This window comes from Gracilinanus agilis, chromosome 3 (genome assembly GCF_016433145.1).
Source record: "Gracilinanus agilis isolate LMUSP501 chromosome 3, AgileGrace, whole genome shotgun sequence".
Taxonomy (NCBI): Eukaryota; Metazoa; Chordata; class Mammalia; order Didelphimorphia; family Didelphidae; genus Gracilinanus; species Gracilinanus agilis.
Window position 1 is genome coordinate 27,832,500 of NC_058132.1, and position 23,799 is coordinate 27,856,298.

Sequence of the window (23,799 nt, forward strand, 5' to 3'; positions counted from 1 at the left end):
AGTGCCCCGCATTCCCCTTTGAGGCAGGGGTGTCTTAGGCCAGGCCAGGTGCTCTCTGATCCCTTCCAGCACTGAGGTTCCATGAACAAATCACTTTTCAGAAAGATTCCCTCCCTACCAGGCTTCTTCCTCCCTCTGGTGAAGAGAGGCCGGCCTAAGTGGCTCAGGGAGTCACCGTGGTTCTCCCAAGAAGCACCCCTGCTGCCCTCAGCTTTCCTGTGTTGGCCAGGGAGACATCGGAGGAGACAGAGGCCCAGAGAGGGCCAGTGGCTTGTCCCCCATCATGCAGCATCAGTCAGGTCAACCTTGCTGCCCTCTGAGCTGTCCCAGCCCCTTCCTCCCCACAGACCTGTCCACGCTCCCGGCTGCTCCACCTGGCGGGAGCCTCCCCTCCTGGCGGTTCCCACGGGCTCTGGAGCCTCAGAAGGCATTTAACCTCCAAGCCTGACCGGTTGGTCCTTCCATAAGTGATTAATCTGTCATGAAAACGATTGACAGGGAGGGGAAGTGATTCGCCCCGGGCAACCAGCTTCCAGAAAGAGCGACCAACTTGGAGATCTCTGCTGGGGTCTTTCCTGTCCTCTCTCCTGCTTTCCCTCCACAAACCGGGTCTCCCCAACACTGGGAAGCTCTGTCTCTTGTCTCCCCCTGCAGGCTGTAGTTGTCTCCACCCCACAGACCCTGGGCGTCCTTGTTTGGAGGAGTTGGAGGACGGTCTAGAGGGGGCTGAACCTCTGCCTGCTCCCCATGATGGGTAGAAAGAGCTTTGGGCTTGGAGTAGGAGAGCCAGATTCGAATCCTAACTGCTGTTGTTTGAGAGCCTGGGAGGATGGATATCCTGTTGGGTGGGTCCAAAGGATCTATAGGAAATGTTTGGTAGTGAGTGGTTAGGTGGTACCTAGGATAGAGCACCAAACCTGGAGTCAGGAAGACATTTTCCCCCCGAGTTCAAATTCGGCCTCACACAGTAGCTGTGTGACCCTGGGCAAGTCACCTCACCCTGTCTGCCTCCGTTTCTTCATCTATGAAATGAGTGGGAATAGGAAGTGGCAAATCACTGCAGGATCTTTGTCAAGAAAACCTCAAAAGGGGGGCATCGAGGTGGTTCAGTGCTTTGAGAGCCAGACCTGGAGATCGGATGTCCTGGATTCAAATTTGGCCAGCTGTGTGACCCTGGGCAAGTCACTTACCCATTGCCTAGCCCTGACCCCTCTTCTGCCTTGGAACCAACACACCGAAATGATTCTAAGACGGAAGGTAAAGGTTAGAAAAAACAAACCTCAAATGGGGTCAGGAAGAGTCAGACTTGACTGGAACAACAACAGATGCTTGTTGACTCACAGGCTGAGCTCCTCCCCTTTCCTTGCCTGGCTTCCCTTCCCTGGGGCAATGGGGAGCTCATCCCCAGGGGAGGTGGGTGCCTCATCTACCCTGACCCTGTGGCGAGGACCTATGGTGAGGGGCTAAGGAAGGGCCTTTGCTCTTAACCAAGACCCCAGTGACTACTGTTTGGGCAGGTCTGTAACTGGAAGGAACTGGAGACAAGCTAGTCCAAATACTTCCATTTTACAGATGAGGAAACAAAAGCCTTGAGAGAGGGAATGAAAGGTCATGCAGGCAGCAAGTGGCAAAGCAGGATTCGAACTCATACCCTGGGACTCCACGGGTGACATTCTCTCCCCTGTTTGCCCCCAGAGGAGGCGTGGGGAGGGTGTAGGATGGCCCTGCTCGCCCTCTGGGTTCCTCCCTGCCCTGGATTCTCCGATGAGGACACACTTCGCTCATTCCATTAGATATTCGGCTTCCACCCATGCTGGCCCTTCCTGTGGTTCTCTTCCCTCCACCTCCACTAGTCTGGAGGGGGCGGGTGCCGGGCCAGCCCAGGGTGCGGCGTGTGTGTTTATGTCTGTGGTGGGTGGGGGCCTTGCTGTTTCTCCCAGGCCTTCCTCCTCCCCCTCCCCCAATTCCTCACCTGACCGCCCTTGGTTTCGGGGCTTTAGCTTTAGGGATGGAAGCCGGAAATGGCCTGGAGCCTGCCCGAGGGCTTTCCGAGATCCTCTGAGGTCAGGGGGCTCCTTATTAATCGCGTCGTTAGGAATGTTAACGAGGGCGATGGGCCTCATTAGGAAGGGCCCCATCCTAGCATTAGCCTCCTTAATTAGTCCTGCCCATCTCTCGCCCCATTTCCCAGAAAGGAAGGGGCTGCCTGTGTCCTCTCTCCAGGTCTGGGCTGGTCCCCTGGATCCCCGCGGAAGGGCCGAAACTTGGGGAATTGGTCCCTAATAGGACCGGGGCTAGGAGGAAGGGATCTATCCGATGGTCTGCCTTAGGGAGAGCGCTGAGGGGGAGGACGCCTGGGTCCTCCGGGCTCCGGACAGGAAGGCGGCAGGGCGAGGGGGTTGGAAAGATCCCCTTTGGGACTTCAAGGGGCCGGTCCCCCGCAATGGGGGTAGGGCCGATTGGGCTCCCGAGGCAGAGGGAAGGGTTAGAAGGACATGAACTCCTGGGTCTTTCCCCACCTAGAGTGGCTCCTCCTTAAATACCGCAACGGTGTGGCCTCACCCTCAGGAACCCCACAACTGTGGAAGATCCCGAGAGAGATGGACGGCCCGGCAGAAGGAGGATCTGAGGGGCAGAAGGTAGTGCCGAGACCCCAGTCTCCCCCCTTTCCTCCGCGGGCTCCCACGCCCCCGCCGCCTCTGTCGCCTGGCTCTGTCATCGGAGAGTCCCCTCTGCCTGTGTCATCGGAACTAGGTGCCCGCCAGCTGCTGCTGGACGAGTGGGGGACCCCCGGGGCGGAACTGAAGCTGCCGGAGGGGCTCAGCTGGAAGCTTCTCTACGTGCGGAGGCCTCTCTACCGCAACCTGCTGCGGTCACCGAACCCTGAGGGTGCGGCTCGAACCCGGGCGGGAAGGTGGGGGGAGCAGGAGGGGCGAATGGAGTGACGGGACGGAGCAGAGGGATAGCGGCCAGAGCCTGGGGACAGAGCGGGGCGGCCAGCCTGCCTCCCGACGTCACTAGATCTCTGTCCAGCAGTCTTCAGCCTTCGGTCCGTCTCCCTTTGTGTCTTTATCTCAGCCCCAGTCTAGCTCCGTCTCTCCCGTCCCTGTCCCAGCGCCTGTTTGCCCATAGCTTCTCTCTGGATATCTGTTATCTCTCTCAATATCCATCTCTGAGGGCGCACTGTTGGCTTTGTCTCTCCGTCTCCGCCTTCTTCCCCCTCTTCCTCTGCGTCTGTCTCTGTGTATCTCTGTGTCTCTCCCTCCCCGGTTTCTCTATCTCTGTCTCTCCCTCCTGGAGTCTCTCTCTCTCTGTCTCTCCTTCCCTGAATCTCTATCTCTCTGCCTCTCCCTCCCTGAGTTTCTCTGCCTCTCTCTCCGAGTTTCTCTCTCTCTCTCCCTCCCCGAGTCTCTTTGTCTCTCCCTCTCCAGTCTCTCCATCTCTCTGTCTCTCTCTCCCTGAGTCTCTCTCTATCTCTTTGCCTCTCCCTCCCTGAGTTTCTCTATCTCTCTGCCTCTCCCTCCTTGAGTCTCTCTCTCTGTCTCTCTGCCTCTCCCTCCTTGAGTCTCTCCATCTCTCCCTCCCTGAGTCTCTTTGTCTCTCCCTCTCCAGTTTCTCTATCTCTCTGCCTCTCCCTCCTTGAGTCTCTCTGTCTCTCTGTCTCTCCCTCCCTGAGTCTCTCTATCTTTCTATCTCTCTGTCTCTCTATCTCTCTGCCTTGTATTTACTTAGATCTAGCACTTTTATGGGCTGTTCTCTATGGATCCATCTCTGCCCTGTCCCTCCGACATTGTTAGCCTGTGTCCTATCTCTCTCCCTGCCCCCGTTGCTCCCTCTGGCCTAGATCCTGGGTTCTAATCCTGACACTGAATTTAATGGATCCATTTTCTGATCCTTAGACGCCTCTTTGCTTCCGACTTCTCCACACCCAACCCCACCCCTACTAGAGGGGAGCTGGTTTCTCAGACATTGTTCTCAGCCCCAAGGCCCTGACTCACCCTGGCCCAGCCTGTCTAGCTTTGCCTCAGGGAAGAGCCAGAGAAGCTGGGAGCCTGAGATCTTTTTCCGGGAGGGCTGATCTTGGGAGGGAGTGGGAATGAGGGCTGTGAGAGGGGCTTTCTGGGAGGTATGTGTTGGAAAGGTGGCCAGGGGATTCATGGGCATTGAGGCAATTAGCAAAGGCCAAGGCAGGCATTTGAGGACTGGAAGGTAACTGGAGATCTGTAACAAGGTGGTTGGTAAGGGATGGGGTCAGTGAATTTTAGAGGGATCAGAGGGCAGGAGGGAGTCCAAGAAGGCTCAGTGAGAGGTCAAGGGATAAGTGTGGGGGTAGGGATCATTGGTGGGTCTATGAGCTCTGAGCCTCTGCTCCCTATTTCAGGCATCAACATCTATGAACCACCACCGCCCTGCGGTCCCCCTCGGCCCCTGGAGACCTTGGGTAAGTGCCCTACCCCCCAGCAGGAATGGAGGGTCTGGGGAAAGAGAAGAAGGAGCTTATGTCTTCCCCTCGTCCCAGAGTCCCAGAAATAGACTCCTGGAGGGAGGTGTGGCATTCCAGAGAGGAGGTTAGTGTATGGTTATGGGGAGAAGAGCCTGGGATCTGGATCTAACCCTGTTCTCCCTCCTTCTCCCAGGTAACTTTAGCGGATGGCAAATCAGCACTGAGAAACTGCTCCCCAGCTTCAGGTGAGGGCTGGGGGCTGGCCTCCTGGGCCTGGGAAGGGCAGGCTGCAGAGAGCCATCTCCTCAGCTGGAGAGCCAAGGCATGGGGGGGGGGGGGGGAACCTTCCTTGAGCTGTGACCTCAACCTGGAAGAAGGAACAGAGGCTGGAGCCTTGGGTTCTCAGGGGGAGATGGGCAAAGGGCAAAGAAGCCAGATGCTCGGGTTCTTATCTCAAAGGGATCTGGGGAGGGAGAGCACAGGCCCAGGACCCCAGGCCCCACCCAGCCCTCTCTTCTTGCCTCCAGCTGGACAGTGAAGCAACAGTGTATAGACCTTCTGGCCGAGGGCTTGTGGGAAGAGCTGCTGGACAAACAACAGCCAGACATCACCGTCATGGACTGGTATGGAAGCCGAGAGGATGGGAGGACCAAGCACTGAGAATGGGGGACCTCCAGGGGTCCTGCCTCCTCTGCTGGGGCTGCAGAGTTGGGTGCCCTGGATCTGATCTCTTCCTCTCCACCCCATCCTCCTATCCCCCTACCTCCCCTTCAAGGTTTGAGAACAGCTGCCTGGATACGTATGTGTACGAGCTCCATGTCTGGCTCTTGGCGGCAGACAGACGCACCATCATCCGGCAGTACCACAATGCTCCTCGACCCTCTCCAAAGGGCCCGACTGGACACTGGTGCCAGGTGAGACCCTGAGAACATTCCCCTGTTCTTATTGTCAAGTCGTTTCAGTCCTGGCTGACTCTTCATGACTCTCTTTGGAGTTTTCTTGGCAAAGATACTGGAGCAGTTTGCCATTTCTTTCTCCAGCTCTTTTGACAGATAAGGAAACTGAGGCAACCAGGATTAAGTGACTTACCCAGAGTCATACAACTAAGAAGTATCTGAGGTCGGGTTTGAATTCAGGTCTTCCTGACTCCAGGTTATCTAGCTGCCTGTGAATGGACTCCAATTGGAGGCCTCGGAATCTCCCTAAAATTCCCTATCTTTGATTGTTCTCTAATATCCTTCACTGACCTCCACTCTCCCCTGATTCCAATGTACCTTACTGGGTCCTCACTGAGCCATTCTCCCTGTTCCTCAATCCTAGATCCTAAATTTCAAGGGACCTTAGAAATCATCTAAGCAAACCTCATATAAAGAGGCAGGAAACTAATAGAGAAGTCAAGTAATTTAGCCAAGGTAACACAGGGTTAGTAAGTAGCAACCAGGACTTGAATCTAGCCCTTCTGACTGAGGCACTAGATGGCACAGTAAACAGAGTGCCTTACCTGGAGTCAGGAAGACCTGAGTTCAAATCAGAACTCAGACACTTACTGGCTGTGTGATTCTGGACAAGTCACTTAGCCTCTGTTTGCCTTAATCTACTGAAGAAGGAAATGGCAAACCACTTTGGTATCTTTGCCAAAAAAACAAAAAAAACAAAACCCATGGATAATATTATTGTGCAGTGGTCTACAGGGTCATGAAGAGTCAATCAGATACAACTGAACAATAACCTCCCACTGACCCCAAATTTCACACTCTTTCTACTATCCCCCACTATTTCCCTGTATCGTCTGCAAATATCACTCATTCCCCAAATGTTCTCCTAGGTTTCTTTCTAAGATTCCCACTCAGTGTTCGCCAGTGTTTTCATTCAGGCTCTTCCAACGCCATCTCAGCGTTTCCTCCCAACTTTCCCCCTAAAGTTTTCCCAATACTTCCTTCCCTATTTCTCCCAATATTTTCCCGTTGTTCTATGCCAGTGTTTCCCAATATCTCCTCAAGGTTCCTTCTCAGGGTCCCCCAGCATCCTCTCCCATATCCCCTCAGAATTCCCTTCCAATGCCTTCCAGCATCCTCTCCCAGTGCATCCCAGTATCCTCTCCCAGGACCTCCAATATCCTCTCCCAATGTCCCCCAGTGTCTTCAACTAATGGCACTTCATTTTCCCCCCAATGTCTTCTCCCAAAGTCTCCAGTGCCCTCCCCCAATGTCCCTAATATACTTTTTTTTTTTTTTTTAAACCCTGACCTTCCATCTTGGAATCAATACTATGTATTGGTTCCAAGGCAGAAGAGTGGTAAGGGCTAGGCAATGGGGGTTAAGTGACTTGATCAGGGTCAGCTAGGAAGTGTCTGAGGCCAGATTTGAACCCAGGACCTCCCATCTCTGGGCCTGATTCTAATGCCTCCCAGTGCCCTCTCCCAACTCTCCTATGTTCTCTCTCCAATTCCTAGTGCTCCCTCATAATGTCTCCCTAAAGAGCACCCCTTCCAACCCCCCAAACTTGGCTGGTGAGGAAGGAGTAGGGAGGGCATTCTGGGAAGTGTCTGGTATTTCCCAGGCCAGCCCAGAAAGGCTGCTCATTTTGTTATCTTGCCCCTCAAGGTGTCTCACGTATTCAAATGCTATGGCCCAGGAGTCCGGTTCATTCACTTCTTGCACAAAGCGAAGAACCGTATGGGTTCTGATGGATTCCGAAGAACTCGAGTGACTGACTCCTCAGTGTCTCTGCAGCTACGGAATTGAGCTGTCTTCCCCCTGCATCTTTATCCCAGTGAGCTCTTCTTCTCCACCGCCTTCTCCATCCTGCATGCATACATACAAGGACCCTCCTGCCTCCCCATGAAAGGGCACCTTCTCTCCTCCCAAGTGTATCTCTGAGAGCTTTCATTTTAGCCCATATATTTTCTCAAGAAACCACTATCAGCCCATCCCCGATATCTCCACCAAGGGACTCCTCGTCTTCTCCTAAAACCTTTAGGAATCCCCCAAAGCCCCCTGAATAGCCTCCCTAAGGATTTATCTTTCCCAAACATAACCGGAAGGTTCCAAAATATCTTCTCAAATATACCCTGGGAATCCTGCCTTTTCTCCCCTAAATGCCCCCCTCAGAGCTCCTTTCCTCCAAATGAATATCCACTCAAGGGTCCCCACATGCTCCCCAGATACCCAAGAAACCCTTAATTTCCCCCCCAAAATATATCCCCATAAAGTTCTCTCTTCTCCCGGAAAATGTTTCTCCTCAAAATATCCCCGCAGACATTTACTTCCCCTAAACAACTCCCTGGGGAATTAGTCGTCTCCCCTCAAAATCCTTGCCCTAAATATACTCCTAGGAACTCCTTATCTCTCCGAGATTTTCCTAGAACCCCTAATATCTCTCTAAATACCTCTCATATCCCCAAATGTGCCCCCAGCCAAGGATCCCAGATTTCCCCAATATCCGCTGAGGACCCCTCTTCACCCCAATATATTCATTAGGGCCACCAGCCTTTCTCAGAGATCCCCCTGAGGGATGCGTATTTGCAGAATAAAAGTGTTTGCTCAAGGTTTTTTCCCCTGGAGCTCTTGGGAGGGGGATCCCTTGGGACTCCCCAATGCCTCACCTCATCTCCTGTCCCTACAGAAAAGCCTAGATTAAAATGGTTTGATTTGAGTCTCTGTCTCTTTCTCTGGATCCTGAACTTGACTGTCTCCTGGTGACCAAGTCCTGCAAAACTCTCAAACTCCAAAATGAGTCCTGACACCCGAGCTCTTCCCCACCCAGCTACGCCGTTCCCCCGACCCCAGAACAGAAAGGAAGACATAATGGCAAATATTGTCACAAAAGCTCTTTATTGAGGGGGTGGCAGCGTCTGGGGCTAGGGGCACCAGCTGATTAGCAGAGGCGGCTATGGGTACAGAAAGATGAGGCTAAGGACCCGGAGGGTGGGCCAAAAGGAGAAGGGACCCCAGGGTGACAGCTGAAAACTCATGGAGTTAGGAGAGTGGGCTCCCCTGGCCCGAGAAAGCTGATAGGCTGAACTGGGAGCTCCAGGTAGGGTCAGGGGCTCTTGAGGTCTGAGTTCTGGCTGGGAGCTGTCTTCTGGGTCCTGTAGCCAGTGGCTGATAGACTCTAGGAGAACCAGAGCTGGGTCCGGGCACTCATCTGGGCATCTGGCCAGTTAGCGGTCGTGGGTAGCAATGAGACAGGCATGAGGTTACGGTGCAGGGCTGGCTCGGGTTGGGGAAGGGTCCTCACGAGGGGCCCCCAGCTGGCTTAATTACACTTGCAGTAGAGAGCCGCGATGGCGTTGTTCCAATCTCCAAATATCCCAAGGCGAAACTCAGCCAGGCGAGGGTAAGCTCCGGAGGAGAACTTTCGGGTCTTGCCACCCTTGCCCTTTCGAGACCAGACAGTGAGTTCGCAGCGGGGACCCACCACCAGGGAGGAGGCGGTTTGGTACCAGCCCGAAGGCAGGTAGGGCAGGTCAGCCCCGGGCTCCAGGCTGAGCTCTGAGCCGGCGCAGCAGTTCTCATAGTAGGCATCACTCTTGTCATAGAGGCGGGCACATACTCGAGGCCCATCAGCTGGCCTCAGGTCTGCAGGGACCGGACATGCAGCCTGGGTGCCAGGCAGGGCCCTCAGCAGGGCCAGCAAGAATAGCGAAGGTACGAGCAACGGGGCCATGGCCAAAGGTGGACACGGGACAGCAGGCACCTACCAGCACTGCTTCCCAACTTCCTTATAAGAGCTTCGGGGAGAGAGATTGTGGGAAAGGAAGAATCTGGCTGTGAAGAGATAAGGGGGTCGGGGTCTGGGGCACACTGGGATCCCAGCACCTGGGAGGGAGTCCTACTTGGCCCCTCCTGACCAGACCCAACAAAGCCAGCATCCTGCTGGCTCGCCTAAGAGAGAACAGGGCATCTATCCAGGGTATCTATCACCTGTGCCCAAGCCACTCGGTCCTCACTCAGGGTCAGCCAATATTGACTGACTGGACACCCTTTTCCCTCCAATCTAATCTTCCACCCAGGTGGTACCTTCCCAGAGGCCACACACAAGGCCAAAGAAGACCCAGATGGCCCCCCTATTTCTGAGATTGAGGTACAGGCCAGCACCCACACAGATTCACTTGTAGCTACACTACAGACCCCCCCCCCCAGTCCCGTCTGCTCTCAACCACACACGTAGACCCATGATCCAACCTATGTAGAACCAGGGCTAACCAGGGGCAGCTATGGACTCAAATATTCACACCCAGACCCCAGATCCCACCTGCTCACTGCATTAGACCCACAACTGCACACACAAACTACAACCGCGCTCACAAAACCCCACAATCCCGCCTGTTCACAGCCACACGTACACAAAACTCTCTCACCCTTGTTTACAGCCATACCAAGTTTCACAAACCCAAACCTATACAACTAACTACACGTGGGTCTTGAATTTCATTATAAACAATTTTATTTATTTGACAAAATGTAGAAAAATATAAAGAAGTACAAAACCATATATAAATAGCTATAAATAGAACAGGTGCATGTTGGGGACAGGGGGAATAAATACATTGGGCGGCATATCAGTCCATCAATAAGGCTTCGGTTTGGACCACAGAAGTCCAGATGGAGGTCAGGATGCAGGGGCAGGACCTGGATCGTTAACAGAGGTCGCCATATGCCACGCACCGGAGGTCTTGTGTCAGGAGTCGGAAGAGGGTGAGCATGACTGACGTCTCTAGACAGCTCTGAGATTCCTGAGGAGAGTTAAGACAAGTGGATAAGGATCCTCGGGGAGATCGGGAGTCTCCCTGACCCTAAACCCCACTCCTCCAGACCCTGGGCTCCCTTTGACACCACCCCTTTTCTAACCCAGGGTACCACAGCAGCCTAGGTAGGAAGCCCGGTTCCCTTTGTGACTCACCTTCTTCCCAGCCTCAATGAGCCTGTGTAGCCAATTGTTTGGGTCTCCCGGAAGCTTGTGTCCTCTAGAGGGCAGGGGAGTAACCTGTATGAACAGAGAAGGGGCTTGAAGTCTGGAGGTAAAAGGGAAGGGGACCCAGGCATTTGATGGTCTTGGAGAGGGGAGAAGGAACCAGGCACTCCAGCCTCTCCTTCTCACCGAATGGTTCCAAGGCACTCGGGAGACAGACTTACACAGCTTTGGATCTCCCGGTAGATGTGGCTGAGGGTTTGTAAGGGTTGAGTCAGAACATCCTCCATTTCAGGGTTTTTGATGCCTTTCAAGACCTCCAGAGTCAGTTTCAGCTCAGCCTCTAAGACTACAGGACGATCTGCTGGCTGTTGGGGGATAGATAAGAGGTGATGGGTGAAGGAGAGGCAGGTGAAGAGGACAGGGGAGGGAAGATAGGGGAGGAGAGACAAAGAAGGGGAGAGGAAACTGGGGAGAAGAGATGGGAAGAGAGACTGAGGGGAGAGCACAGATGAGAGAGAAAGGTGATGATGAATGAATAAAGTCTCCTTTCTGACCTGTAGTTGCCGAAAGTCCCAAGCCCTGTGGAAGAATCTGGAGCTGCATTTCCTCTCTTTCTGAAGCATGGACTTCTCCTTTGGGAGTGAAAGAAGAAAAAGGTTTGTGACTTTTCTAGGTCCTTCAGTTCTCTGGAAGGGTTCCAAGTGTTCTCTGTCACCTTGACTCCCAGGGAATACAGGGAATAGAGTCTAAGGGCAGCGATAGTGCGTGTAGCATCCAGAGTTTTAGCAAATAAAAGCTGGAAACACAGAGGAAAAGATGGAGCTCAAGAAGAAAGGCTTGAGGTTAGACCTAAGTGGGAGAGATGAATCTTGGACCCCAGTAAGAGGTCAAGGCTAGATCTAGAACTACATTAAGCTGGGATTGAAGATAGGGGGAGGTAAACAGTAGAGGTTAGATCACCAGTAGAAGGAGAAAGACTAAAAAGCAACATTACAGAGGATATGAAGTCCTCTCCCAACCCTGCAGAGACTCACGTAGGTATCCTTAGCCATTTTGAAGGCTTGCATCTCCCGAGGCGAAAGAGACTTGAACTGGGCAATCTGACAGCTCCTCTCCAAAGGAAGGCTGGCGGGAGTCGGGGTAAGGGACCTCGACATCCCCATAGTCCACATAGAAAAGACCAACGTGAGGCTTCTAAGAGCGAACATGGTGTAGAATCAATGTACCGTGGAGGCAGCCCCATGCCTACAGTTTTAACCAGCCAGGCTGGAGATTCCCTTTGATGTAGGAAAAATGGAACTAAGAAAAATCCACTGCTCCTCTCAAATGAAAAGCATGAAGTTAGGCATCTCAGGTGTTCTCAGGTATAGAAAGCAGGGAATGGGAAAGGGAAACTGAAAGCAGAAACAACCTCCAACGGGACTCATCACCTAGAGGCAATTCCCTTCTGTGCCTCCACCTAGGGCACTCACTTGCCTTCTTCCCTCCCCATTTTCTCCCTCTCATCTCATCTCCCACCTCTCTGTCCTCCATCTTATTTCCATCCCTATTTCTTCTTTTTCTTTCCTTGTCCCTCACTTATCTTCTTTTCCTGCCTTGGATCTGTCTATCCTGGACTCCCTTCATCTCTCCCCTTTTTGCCTCTGTCTTCCCTTCCCTTCCCTGCAATCCCATGTTTCCCTCCTGACTTCCCCCTCTTCCTCTCATCTGCCCATTGGCCCTTAATTTCCTCCAAGTCTTTTCCCTGCCTTCACTATTTACATCTTTTTCTCCTCTTTTCCCACACCAACATCTATCTTTTCCAACTGTATTCTTCTATCGTCTTCTCCCTCTTCCCTTGTCTCTTTCTCTATCCATCTCTTCTGCCCTTCTCTGTGGTTTCCCTTTCACCTCTCTATCTTCTCCCTGATTCCGTCCCTTCTTCCTCTGACCCTGTTCTCTCTTCCTCTTCTCTTGCATCTCTTTCCCCTCTTCCTATTTCTTTCTTCCTTCCCTAAGTTTATTCTACCTCCCTACCCATAATTTTCCCATTCTATCTTTGCTCCCTCCATCCTGGCTCTCATTCCCTCTTTCTTCTGCTTCCCCTCCTTCCATCCCTCTAACTTCTTTCTACAGTTCTCTCGTTTATGGATCATCAGTAACAGACATCCTCTTTGGGTTAGTTTTTTGCTTGTTAAGTTTTGCTTGTAAAGATATGACCTGAGATATTTTTCTGAGACTTTTTTCTTTCCCGTGGCTTCACATTTCTCCTTTCCCCCCAAATCTGGCATTCTCCCTTCTCTCTCCCATCTCTTCTCTCCCCATGTCTCTCCTTTCATCACATTTCCCCTCCCAATTCCCCTTTTCCCCTCCACCCCATCTCTTCTTTCTCCTTTTCTGTCTTTCTCCCATTATCTCTTCTCCCTCCTTCACCTCTCCCCTCTCTCTTCTCTTTTCCCCTCTCTCTCATCTCTTCCCTTTCATCACATTTCCCCTCCCAATTCCCCTTTTCCCCTCCACCCCATCTCTTCTTTCTCCTTTTCTGTCTTTCTCCCACTATGTCTTCTCCCTCCTTCACCTCTCCCCTCTCTCCTCTCTTCCGCCCCAATCTCTTCCCTCTTTTATCAAATTTAAAGGAAAGAGCTATACACCTAGTGTCCAGGAGACCTAAGATCTTTTCCCTGCTCTGTCCATGACTCTTTAGTCAAGAAGATTCTCTGCTGTAAGTCTGTGTGACCCTGAACAAAATCATTTATTCTCTCCCAAATTCAGTTTCTTCATCTGTAAAATGGGGATAATAAAACTTATAATACTTTCCTCACAGGGTTTTTGGGAGAATCAAATCAGATAGTGTATATTAAGTGCTTTGCAGTCCTTACAAACATATAACTGTTAGTTATTATTATTATTATTGGAATCTTTTGTTTCAAAGAGAAGCTTGAAGTTGTTAAAAATGTAATTTTCCAAAGCAAACTTTCCTGCTTTCTTTTTGAGTTTTTAAATTAAAAAAAAAATAAAATAAATAAACCATTACCTTCCAACTTAGTTGGTTGGTTCTAAGATAGAAGAGTTGTAAGCACTAGGCAATGGGGGTTAAGTGGGTTGCACAGGGTCACACAGCTAGGAAGTATCTGAAAGTGGATTTGAACCCATGACCTCTCCTCTCTAGACCTTGTTCTTAATCTGCTGAGCAAACTTCCTCACTTTCTTTTTCCATACCATTCTGGGCTTAGCTCATAGTCCATTTGCAATATCTATACAAAACACATATACTGCTAGAGGAGTCCTATACATTGTCCATTTATATATCATAGTCTAAACAATTGGCATTCTTCATTCAATTGGTTTTTTCCTAGGTGGAGAGTTCAAATAAAATATTTAGAATAATTATGAATCTCATGCAGAAGGTTGAAATAACCTATCACTCAGAGCAATGGAAGCAGCATCTTCCCTAAGCAGGAGTGTCCAGAGTATGCCATCTGTTGGGAATCTGAGCTGAATCTCCCCATTACTTGTTGTTCATGAGCAGAGGATCATTGAATATGATCCTGATGAATGAATGTGAAATGCCTTCTCTCTCTCTCTAATGTGATAATGAGTAAACCTATCCTGCCCATCTTTAGATTTAATCACCAAAGATGAAAACACCACCACTTACTTCACAAGTTGGGAAGTCTGTAACCCACATGTGCAAGAGTGGGTGATGAATCAGAATTGACTGACTGCCCCCTGGGCAGTCCTAAGCAAAGCATCTGTTGTGATTGGACACGTAAATTAAGAGGAAGGCACAGGAAGTGACAAAAAAGAAGTGCCTTTAAAAGGGAATGACAACTTCCTGTGGGTCAGTTCTTGTTCCTTTTCCTGGAGTTGGAGCTCAAGTTGGAGATGCTGCTTGCTGGACCTGAGACCTGAGACCTTGGTGAGACTGTTCTTAAATCTTTCCCTTAGAACTACATGTGGCAAGTGAAGAAGGCTGATTACCTTAGCCTCCCTGGAGGCACTAGCCTCCTGGAAGCTCCCTTGATTGGGAGAAACCCTCATGGCTAACCCCTTGTTAATTGACTTTTAGGCTCTCCAGCTGGAACCTCTGGAGTCCTGCCAGAGTAAAGCCAGGGATTGAGTACATAGTCTAGTTCTTTAAGCTAGATCTCTTACTCTACCCTCTTCTCATCTCTTTACTTCTATTCTCTCTCCTATATTTTATAAATAAATTACTAAAATCATTTTAGAATTGATATTTATTCATATATCAACCACACTTTTAAATATTAATATCCAAACCCCAAACCCCCTTTTCCCCTTTTACACTAGAGAGCCCATGAGAACATTTTGCTTTACCAAATGAAATGTTTTTATATGTCTATATAAACAGACATGCATATTTACACATATATTTTCACCAAAGAATAAGTGGGATCTTGTATTTCCTCCTCAACTGTAGATTGTAAAAGATCCCTGCCCACTGTTCTCCTCTACTGCTCTCATCAGTGATGTCCAAGATGTGTGTGTGTGTGTGTGTGTGTGTGTGTGTGTGTGTGTGTGTAGAGTATTCTCATAAAATATTTATATAGATGGGAAAGGAGGCCTGCCCATGAGTTGGTAGTGATTGATGTCCTCTTTGGGCCATGTTTGGCTTGTAATGATATGGTCTGAGATGTTTTTCTGAGACTTTTTTCTTTTCCCCTTGGTTTCACGTACCTTGGGAAGCATCCTCCCTGGAGCCCATAATTCTTTGTTCTCTTCTGTGCTACTTCCATTTTCTCTCTTAGCACATCTGGGACTATGCTGTTAGAGACCAGAAGGGGCAACTCTACTGGCCTTGACAGTGAAAAGGTGTGACCCATGCCCACACAGTGCTTTGGGATATGATTTCTTGAGGGAGGGTGACGCAACATGGCATTAATTGAGCATGGAAAAACACAAATCCAGGGGACATGGGAGAAGACAGAGAAACTAATGCCCTGGAGAGTTTGAATTCTGAGAAAAGAAGCCCAAGACTGGAGGAAGGAATAGAGACTCTGTTGCTATTGCCCAGAATCAATTTTTCTCCCCTGATTTTTCTCCCCTTTGCTTTCAAGAGGGATTTCCTGTCACCTGTTTGAGATGTGGGGGTTGGGGGAAGTTATAGTGCTGCATTAGTAAGATCTGATGCTTTCTACTGTTCATGTTAGCAGATGGCAGTGGACTTTGGAGATCAGAACCCTATTTTACCAGAACTGGGAACCTGCTATGTTTGGGACTGGCCTGGAAGAACTGTGACCACAGCTGCTGGGGCAATCAAAACCTGTGCTACCTTGCAGGAGTTAACACGGTCCAGAAGGCCAACTGTTGAGAGACCAATGTGCCAAGATGAATGTGGCTAGAAATTACAGTTTCTGAAAATCCCTTTGGTTGGGAAGAAAGTAGGGATATCTGTCTATGTCTCTCTGTCTACATATTCCACTGATCACAGAGTACTGGCCTTCAGGTGGCATCTCAGACATATAATTCCCTCCAGTCACACACATACACATATTTTTCCCATGACCTGCAGGGTCAGAGATGTAAGTGTTTTGAAACTGTGCCTCTGACATCTCAAAAGAACAGCAGAAAGACAAGGAGAAGGAAGTTTGGGGATCCTTTTGGGGTTGGAATACTCCAAGGAAACATGCTGAACTGTTTTTCCTACATTTTTATAGTCTGATAATTCCCTGGAGCCTTATGAATTGAGAGGGAAGAGATTGTTCCAACAGAGAAAAAGTAAGTCCGGTGAAGGATTGAGAACTCTGCCCTGTCTGCAGATCAATGATTTCATATTTTTATTTTTTTTGAGTAGTATTTCATAATCCTCTAATCCAAGTTCAAAACTTGTCCAGAGTAGGTTTTCTTTTGTTTTACTTGCCCATCTGTTTAGAGGCAGGGTTCTTAGTGGGGTGAAGGAGGCTTGGGTTCATGGTACCAGAGAGACCCGGAGGAGACCACTTGGTTGGTGATTCGAGTCTAGTGCCATCTGGTGGACAATTCAATCTCATGTTCCCCCAGGATAATGGACCAAGTGACCCTTACTTCCTGGAGGTTTAAGGATGATAATACAAGAACTGATGGAGGCTACTTACCCAGCTGCTGTGGCCCACTTGTCACATGGAATATCCACCAAGTGTCCCACACAGCCCACAGGTGTCACATAAAAATATTTTTACACATCTTCCCCAACTTGAATCTTTTATGTTGTCTTCCTTCCAATTTCATTTTTAAATGCCCTCAGGATGAATTTGTTTTCTTGCCAAGCTTTCTCTAAATTTGTTTGTCCTTTCTCTGATTCTCCCTGCTTCCTGAAACAAAACTGTTCAAAGTCTTCTATAACATTTTACAGTGTATATTCTAAAACTGGTGCTGCCCTTGCCTGCCATATCTCTCCACCTGGCAAATAGATCAACTACTTGCTGACTCAGACAAACTTTTGGTCTTCTTATTATGGCAACTGATTTATATTGGCTAAACTTCTTCTTCCTCTTTTTTTTTTTTTTTTCAATTTTAAACCCTTACCTTCCATCTTGGAGTCAATACTGGGTATTGTCTCCAAGGCAGAAGAGTGGTAAGAGCAAGGCAATGGGGGTTAAGTGACTTGCCCAGGGTCACAGCTAGGAAGTGTCTGAGGCCAGATTTGAACCTAGGACCTTCTGTCTCTAGGCCTGGCTCTCAATCCACTGAGCTACCCAGCTGCCCCCACCCCCACCCCCGATAAACTTCTGTAAGAAATTATTAAAATCTGTGTCAATGTCCATTCCTCCATCCATTTCCTATTTGGAGGTATCAATAACTCTTTTCAATGGACCAGGTTGAAGATTCTTTGACTGTCTGCCAAATTTTACCCCTAATTTTAAATAATTTATTCTAGTTTTATATTTGTAACTGGTGGTCTGCCCCACTCCCAAATTCTGGGCTCACATGAAATGGTTCTAATTCTAAGGACTTTCTCCAAAGAGGATCAGTTTTCTTTTTTCTTCTTTAACCTTCCCCATCCCCATCCAGGGCTAATCCAGGAAAAACTCCATAATAAATCATAGCTCATGACTCAGGTCCTAAATGTGGGTAAAAGGGTCCCCAACCCACATAGGTACTCAACATAGAATAAAGGTATTAGGGATAGGGCAGCTCTTATTTGATTCTATAGGAAATATATAAAATGATAAAGACTTGCAGGAAATACAGAAAGATAACATGCATCACCTTCCTCTGGAAAGGAACTGAATTTGGGGTTGCTTTTAGGGCCACCATCTATCAATCTCAGGAATCTCTCTTACCTATTGAGTCCTATATAAGTTCCTCACACCTGTGATTCTATTCTGTAGTACAGTCACCCTTCCTAGAAAGTAAGTATGCCATAGGAATTTCTGAAAAAGCACTCTGCTTTCTATGGGATCTATACTTCCTGAGTGAAGGAGTCTCTCTGGCCTTCTCCCCCCACCTTAGCACTTACAGGTTTCAGTTTGGATCATCAGACCCAGGAAAACTCCAAAGGACTCATGATGAAAAAGGCTATCTGCCACCATGGGATACTGATGGGATGAGTTCAGAAAAACCTGGAAAGATTTATATGAGCTGATACAAAGTGATCCAGGAGAACAATGTATACAGCAACAGAAAAAAACACAGCAACAAAATATACAGCAAAATATCACCTGTGAAGGACTAAACTATTATCAGCAAAATGAGGTTCCAAGATAATGCCATGGGACTCATAATAAAAATTCTTTTCACAGCCAGAGAAGGAACTGTTGGAGTCTGAATTTGGATTCTTTTTTTCCATATATTTTGTTGATAACTCACATTCCTCCCTTTCAGAACTGCCTGTTTTTGTCTTTTTGATAACTCACTAATTAAGAAAGACATCTTTCTTCCTTTCTTCTGTCTTTCTATTTTTCTTAGAATCAGTATGGATTCTAAGGCAGAAGAGCAGTAAGAACTACACAATTGGATTTAATCGACTTGCCCAGGGTCACACAGTTAGGAAGTGTCTGAGGACAGATTTGAACCCAGGACCTCCCATCTCCAGGCATGGGGCTGCTGCTGCTCCCAGGTGAAAAGCATGAAGCCAGATATGTCAGGTGTACTCAGGTATGCAAGGTGGGGACTTGGAAAGGGAAACTGAAAGAAACAACCTCCAATAGTAGTCATCACCCAGAGGCAGCTCCCTTCTGTGCCTCCACCTATGTCACTCTCCCATCTTCTTCCCTCCTCTTGTTCCCCTTTCCATCTCATCTCCCACCTCCCTGTCCTCCAGTTGATGGACACCCCCTTAATTTCCAGTTCTTTGCCTGTGGTGTATAATTATAATGGAAAACTATTGTGTGCCATAAGAAATAATGAGCAAGATGATCACCAAAAAACCTGGAAGAACTTATATGAAGTCACGCAAAGTAAAGTGAACAGAACCAGGAGAACATTGTACACAGTAACAGCAATAAAGAGTACTGATCAACTGTGAATGACAGCCATTATTCACAATGCAAAGATCCGGGACACCTCCAGGGGACTCGTGAGGAAAAACACTATCCACGCCTATAGAAGGAATTGATGGGATAAATTCAGAAAAACCTGGAAAGATTTATATGTACTGATATGAAGTGAAGTGAGCAGAACCAGACACTGTCTATAGTAACAGAAATATTTTTTGATGATCAGCTATGAAGGACTAAACTATTATCAGCAAAACAAGGTTCCAAGGTAACCCCAAAGGACTCATGATAAAAAAAAAAATGCTATCCCCAGCCAAAGAAGGAATTATGGGAGTCTGATTGTGGTTCAAAGCACACCATCTTTCCCTTTATTTTCTTCATGAATTTTTTATTGTCTGTGTTGTATGTATCTTCTGCCATGGCATGGGGAATATGGAAATGTGTATAGTATGAAAGCACTGATATAACCTGTATAACACTATCTAGTGCCTTGGGGAGGGAGGGAGAGAATCTGAATCACAAAATGTCAGAAAACAATCATTAAAAATTGTTTCTACAGAGGGTAGCTGTGTAGCTCAGTGGATTGAAAGTTAGTGTCTTCTTTCACATTATGATGGACGTGGAAATTTGTATTGTATGATATAATTCATGTACGATCTTTATCATATAACTTGCCATTTGGGGAGGGGTAAAGGGGAAGAGGGGAGGAGAGAATGTAGACAGAAAAAAGTCAGCAACCAATTATTGAAAATTGTATTGACATATAATCTGAAAAAAAAATTTTTTTTAAAGAGGAGACCCATAAGGTAGCACTATAAAACTGAGATAGCAGTCCCTTTCTTCTCCCTTCCTCCCCCACTCCCCAAGGCAATAAATAGTCTGATACAGGTTATATCAGTGCTTTCATACTATACATATTTCCATATTTATTATATGACTTCATATAAGTTCTTCCAGGTTTTTTGGTGATCATCTTGCTCATTATTTCTTATGGCACACAATAGTTTTCCATTATAATTATACACCACAGGCAAAGAACTGGAAATTAAGGGGGTGTCCATCAACTGGAGGACAGGGAGGTGGGAGATGAGATGGAAAGGGGAACAAGAGGAGGGAAGAAGATGGGAGAGTGACATAGGTGGAGGCACAGAAGGGAGCTGCCTCTGGGTGATGACTACTATTGGAGGTTGTTTCTTTCTGCTTTCAGTTTCCCTTTCCAAGTCTCCACTTTGCATACCTGAGTACACCTGACATATCTGACTTCATGCTTTTCACCTGGGAGCAGCAGCAGCAGGATTTCAAATGGAATGTTCTATGGTCTTTTAAAACTCAACATGTTCACAAGAAAACATTGTACACCATAAGAGCAATAATTGTGGCTTTTTAATTCACTGAGCCACCCATGCTGAACAGTATTCTAAAGAAAAGATGGGGCAGCTAGGTAACAGAGTGGATAGTGCACCATGCCTGGAGATGGGAGGTCCTGGGTTCAAATCTGTCCTCAGACACTTCCTAACTGTGTGACCCTGGGCAAGTCACTTAAATCCAATTGGATAGTCCTTACTGCTCTTCTGCCTTGGAAGGAAGGAAGGAAGGAAGGAAGGAAGGAAGGAAGGAAGGAAGGAAGGAAGGAAGGAAGGAAGAAAGAAGTCTTTCTTAATGAGTTATCAAAAGACAAAAATAGGCAGTTCTGAAAAGAAGGAATGTGAGTTATCAACAAGCTATATGGAAAAAATATCCAAATTACTCATAGATAAAGCACTAGATAGAAAAGGAATTTAATAAGCAGAACCATTGTACACAGTAATGTCAATATTGTGGGATGATCAGCTATAATAGACTTAGCTACTAACAATACAATGATCCAGGACAATTCTGAGGGACTTATGAAAAATAATGCTATCCGCATCCAGAAAAGGAACTGTGGGAGTCGGAATTCTGATGAAAGCATATGATTTTTCACTTAAGTTTATTTGCGGTTTTGGTTTTACATGATTATTCTCTTACAAAATTGATCAGTATAGAAATATGTTTTGCTTGATGATACATGGATAACCCAGATAGAATCACTTGACAGTTCCAGGTGAGGGAAGGGAGAGAGGAAGGGAGGGAGGGAGAAAAGTTTAGTCATATAACTTTGGAAAACTTACATGGAAATTTGTTATTACATGTATTTAAAAAAAAAACCTAAAAATTAATAAATGGGAAAAAACCAACCCAGATCAAATTTCTTGCCAGCAAGTGGGGAAAGGAAGACAATTTGGATCATATTGATATATGGGTGTATGGACTTCCCCTAGACACCTCCAAAATCCCGAACATGTCCCAGGTCAGAGAGTACATAAAGAATTCATTTTCCCTTGCATTCCTACAGTGCTGAGGGAAGATGACCTTGAGTTGAGAGGAATATCCCTTCTGGCCTCTCCCTTCATTCTTTTTTTTTTTTTTTTTTTTTAAACCCTTAACATGTGTATTGGCTCCTTGGTAGAAGAGTGGTAAGGGTAGGCAATGGGGGTCAAGTGACTTGCCCAAGGTCACACAGCTGGGAAGTGTCTGAGGTCAGATTTGAACCTAGGACCTCCCGTCTCTAGGCCTGACTCTCTATCCACTGAACTACCCAGCTGCCCCCCTCTCCCTTCATTCTTTTTTTTTTTTTTTTTTAGATTTTTTTTAATTTTAAACCCTTTAACTTCTGTGTATTGACTTATAGGTGGAAGAGTGGTAAGGGTAGGCAATGGGGGTCAAGTGACCTGCCCAGGGTCACACAGCTGGGAAGTGTCTGAGGCCGGATTTGAACCTAGGACCTCCCATCTCTAGGCCAGACTCTCAATCCACTGAGCTACCCAGCTGCTCCTCTCCCTTCATTCTTTATGGACACAGATAGGCACCTCCCAGCTTGCTTCTGATAAGCATCTGTCTTGAGCTCAGATATCTAACTACCCCCTAAACTGGACAAACTCACTCCCTTTTGACTTTGGGGCATAGGACATAAGCACATGACCCATCTCCAGTCCCAGAATCCCCAAAACCTCACTCTATCACCCCACCAATATCCCATTTCTAGTCATGTAGGCCCTCTTGTCTGGAGGGTATAAGTACCCCAAACTCCATCTCTTCTGGAATGCAGTATATTCCACCTGCTCCTGCCTCCCCAGCCATTCAACCCAACAATCCAACTTGCATTAAACTTAATAATTTTTTTTTCTATTTTTAAGCTAATTACTGGAGCTTTGTCATTCTTGAAGAAGGTGTCCCTTCCGTCCCAGGTTTTCCTAACCAACTCTCCCACATCAATATAACTTCAGAAAACTTATGTGGAAATGTATAAATTATATGTACTTGGTAAAATAAAATACATTTATAACATAAATAATATGGAAATATTTTAAAAAGCATTTAAGTGCTTACTAGATGTCGGGCACAGTGCTAAAATACTAGGAAAACAGAAGAGGGAAAACAAGTCACACCCAGAGCTAGAAGTTAGGGTGGAGCATGCTAGGGCAGGAGCCTGAAAGAATCTGGGGAGTCCTGGGCTAGGACCAGATTTAAAACGAGTGAGGTTGGCATGGGTGTCTTCTCAAAGGGAGGTTCAGAGAGGAACTCGATCAGAGAGGCTATCAGAGATGACTGGTTACTGTTTTTCAGTGCTTTTTGGGGGGGGGGGCTTTTGTGTCCCTCGGGATTATTACAGTGCCTGGGACCTGGTAGGCACTTAAATACTTCTTAACTGAGGCATTTCTAGAGAGAGAAAAGCCTCTGCGTGGTTAGAGGGAGGCGAGATGCAGAAGAATGCCAGGAAGTCCTGGGCTAAACCAGATTTGGCATCATTTATGGGGTTTCCAACTGGACAAGCAGATTTTCCAAAAAAAGACACGGCTTGATGATAGGGGAAGAGGAAAAAGATTCTCCCTCCCCCCCCCCCCCCCTCCTCTCTGTCCCTGCCCAATCCTCTGGTAGAGGTGAAGTGCTGTGATTCACAAAGCTGCTGCTTGCTTCAAACTTTTCAGCTCCCTAGAACTGCTCAGCTTTCATCCAGAGCAGGCGGGCTTCTCTTTTCAAGGACACCAAGGACATCCCTTCCAAGTCAATCAGAGAAATTTCTTGGGGAAGTTAGGAGGCTCAGTGGATGGAGAGCTTGGCCTCGAGGTGGCAAGTCCTGGGTTCGAATCTGACCTCAGACATTTCCTAGCTGGGTGACTTTGGACAAGTTGTTTAACGCCAATAACCCAGTCCTTACTACTCTTCTGCCTAGGAACCATACTCAGTATAGATTCCAAGACTGAAGGTAAGGGTTTAAAGAACAAAAAGAAGCCTCTATAAACTTTCTAAAGAGATAATATGGTCTAGATCCTCATTGGCCAAGTGGGTAGGATGCGTGCACAGCTGGCACTGTTGGGGAGCTGCTCTGCTCCCCCTCTTCCCAGCCCCCAAGAACATTTTTTTTTAAAATCCTCACCTTCCATCTTGGACTCAATACTGAGTATTGGCTCCAAGGCAGAAGAGTGGTAAGGGTAGGCAATGGGGGTCAAGTGACTTGCCCAGGGTCACACAGCTGGGAAGTGTCTGAGGTCACATTTGAACCCAGGACCTCCCATCTCTAGGCCGGGCTCTCAATCCACTGAGCTACCCAGCTGCCCACCCACCCCCAAGGACATTTTTGCATGCCCCACCCCTCTATCCAGCTGCCCAAAGCAAACACTTTCTCCCTCTACACTCTCCAGTAATGGGGGGGAGGGGCCCGGGGATCATCCCTTGAATTTACCCTCTGGGCACGCAAACTGGGAAATGGTTTACCTACACTGGTCTTAGACACTTTCACTCTATTAACACCTTGTTAAGTCTTATCCTCTTTCCTTCCCCCTGGCTTTATTCTAAGCAAATACCCGGTACCAACAGAGTGAGTAACCAAGTCAGGGGCTTTGTTCTTCAAGTAAGACCATGTACCAGGCTCCTCTGGATTGTCTTCTTTCTCCCAGGAGGACGCTGAATAAGGAAATCTTTTCTCTTGGGAAGGTCAAATAC

General features: G+C 47.8%; 3 protein-coding genes across 3 annotated transcripts; 1 reads left to right on the forward strand and 2 right to left on the reverse strand.

The window, feature by feature from the left end:
* The first annotated feature begins 2,316 nt into the window (after positions 1–2,316).
* Positions 2,317–8,072, forward strand: NCCRP1 (NCCRP1, F-box associated domain containing). Its single transcript, XM_044668601.1, has 7 exons — positions 2,317–2,449; positions 2,524–2,889; positions 4,382–4,441; positions 4,638–4,689; positions 4,972–5,067; positions 5,220–5,358; positions 7,048–8,072. The coding sequence occupies exons 1-7, from the start codon at positions 2,317–2,319 to the stop codon at positions 7,186–7,188; spliced, it is 987 nt and encodes a 328-aa protein (XP_044524536.1). The 3' UTR covers positions 7,189–8,072.
* A 629-nt stretch (positions 8,073–8,701) lies between these two features.
* On the reverse strand, positions 8,702–9,112 carry SYCN (syncollin). Its single transcript, XM_044666270.1, has one exon. It carries the CDS (start codon positions 9,110–9,112, stop codon positions 8,702–8,704), a length of 411 nt encoding a protein of 136 aa, XP_044522205.1.
* A 973-nt stretch (positions 9,113–10,085) lies between these two features.
* IFNL3 (interferon lambda 3) lies at positions 10,086–11,517 on the reverse strand. The gene is made up of 5 exons (XM_044668602.1): positions 11,395–11,517; positions 10,915–10,992; positions 10,582–10,725; positions 10,349–10,432; positions 10,086–10,181 (listed from the first exon to the last, which is right to left on the reverse strand). Exons 1-5 carry the CDS (start codon positions 11,515–11,517, stop codon positions 10,086–10,088), a joined length of 525 nt encoding a protein of 174 aa, XP_044524537.1.
* Positions 11,518–23,799: the final 12,282 nt, after the last annotated feature.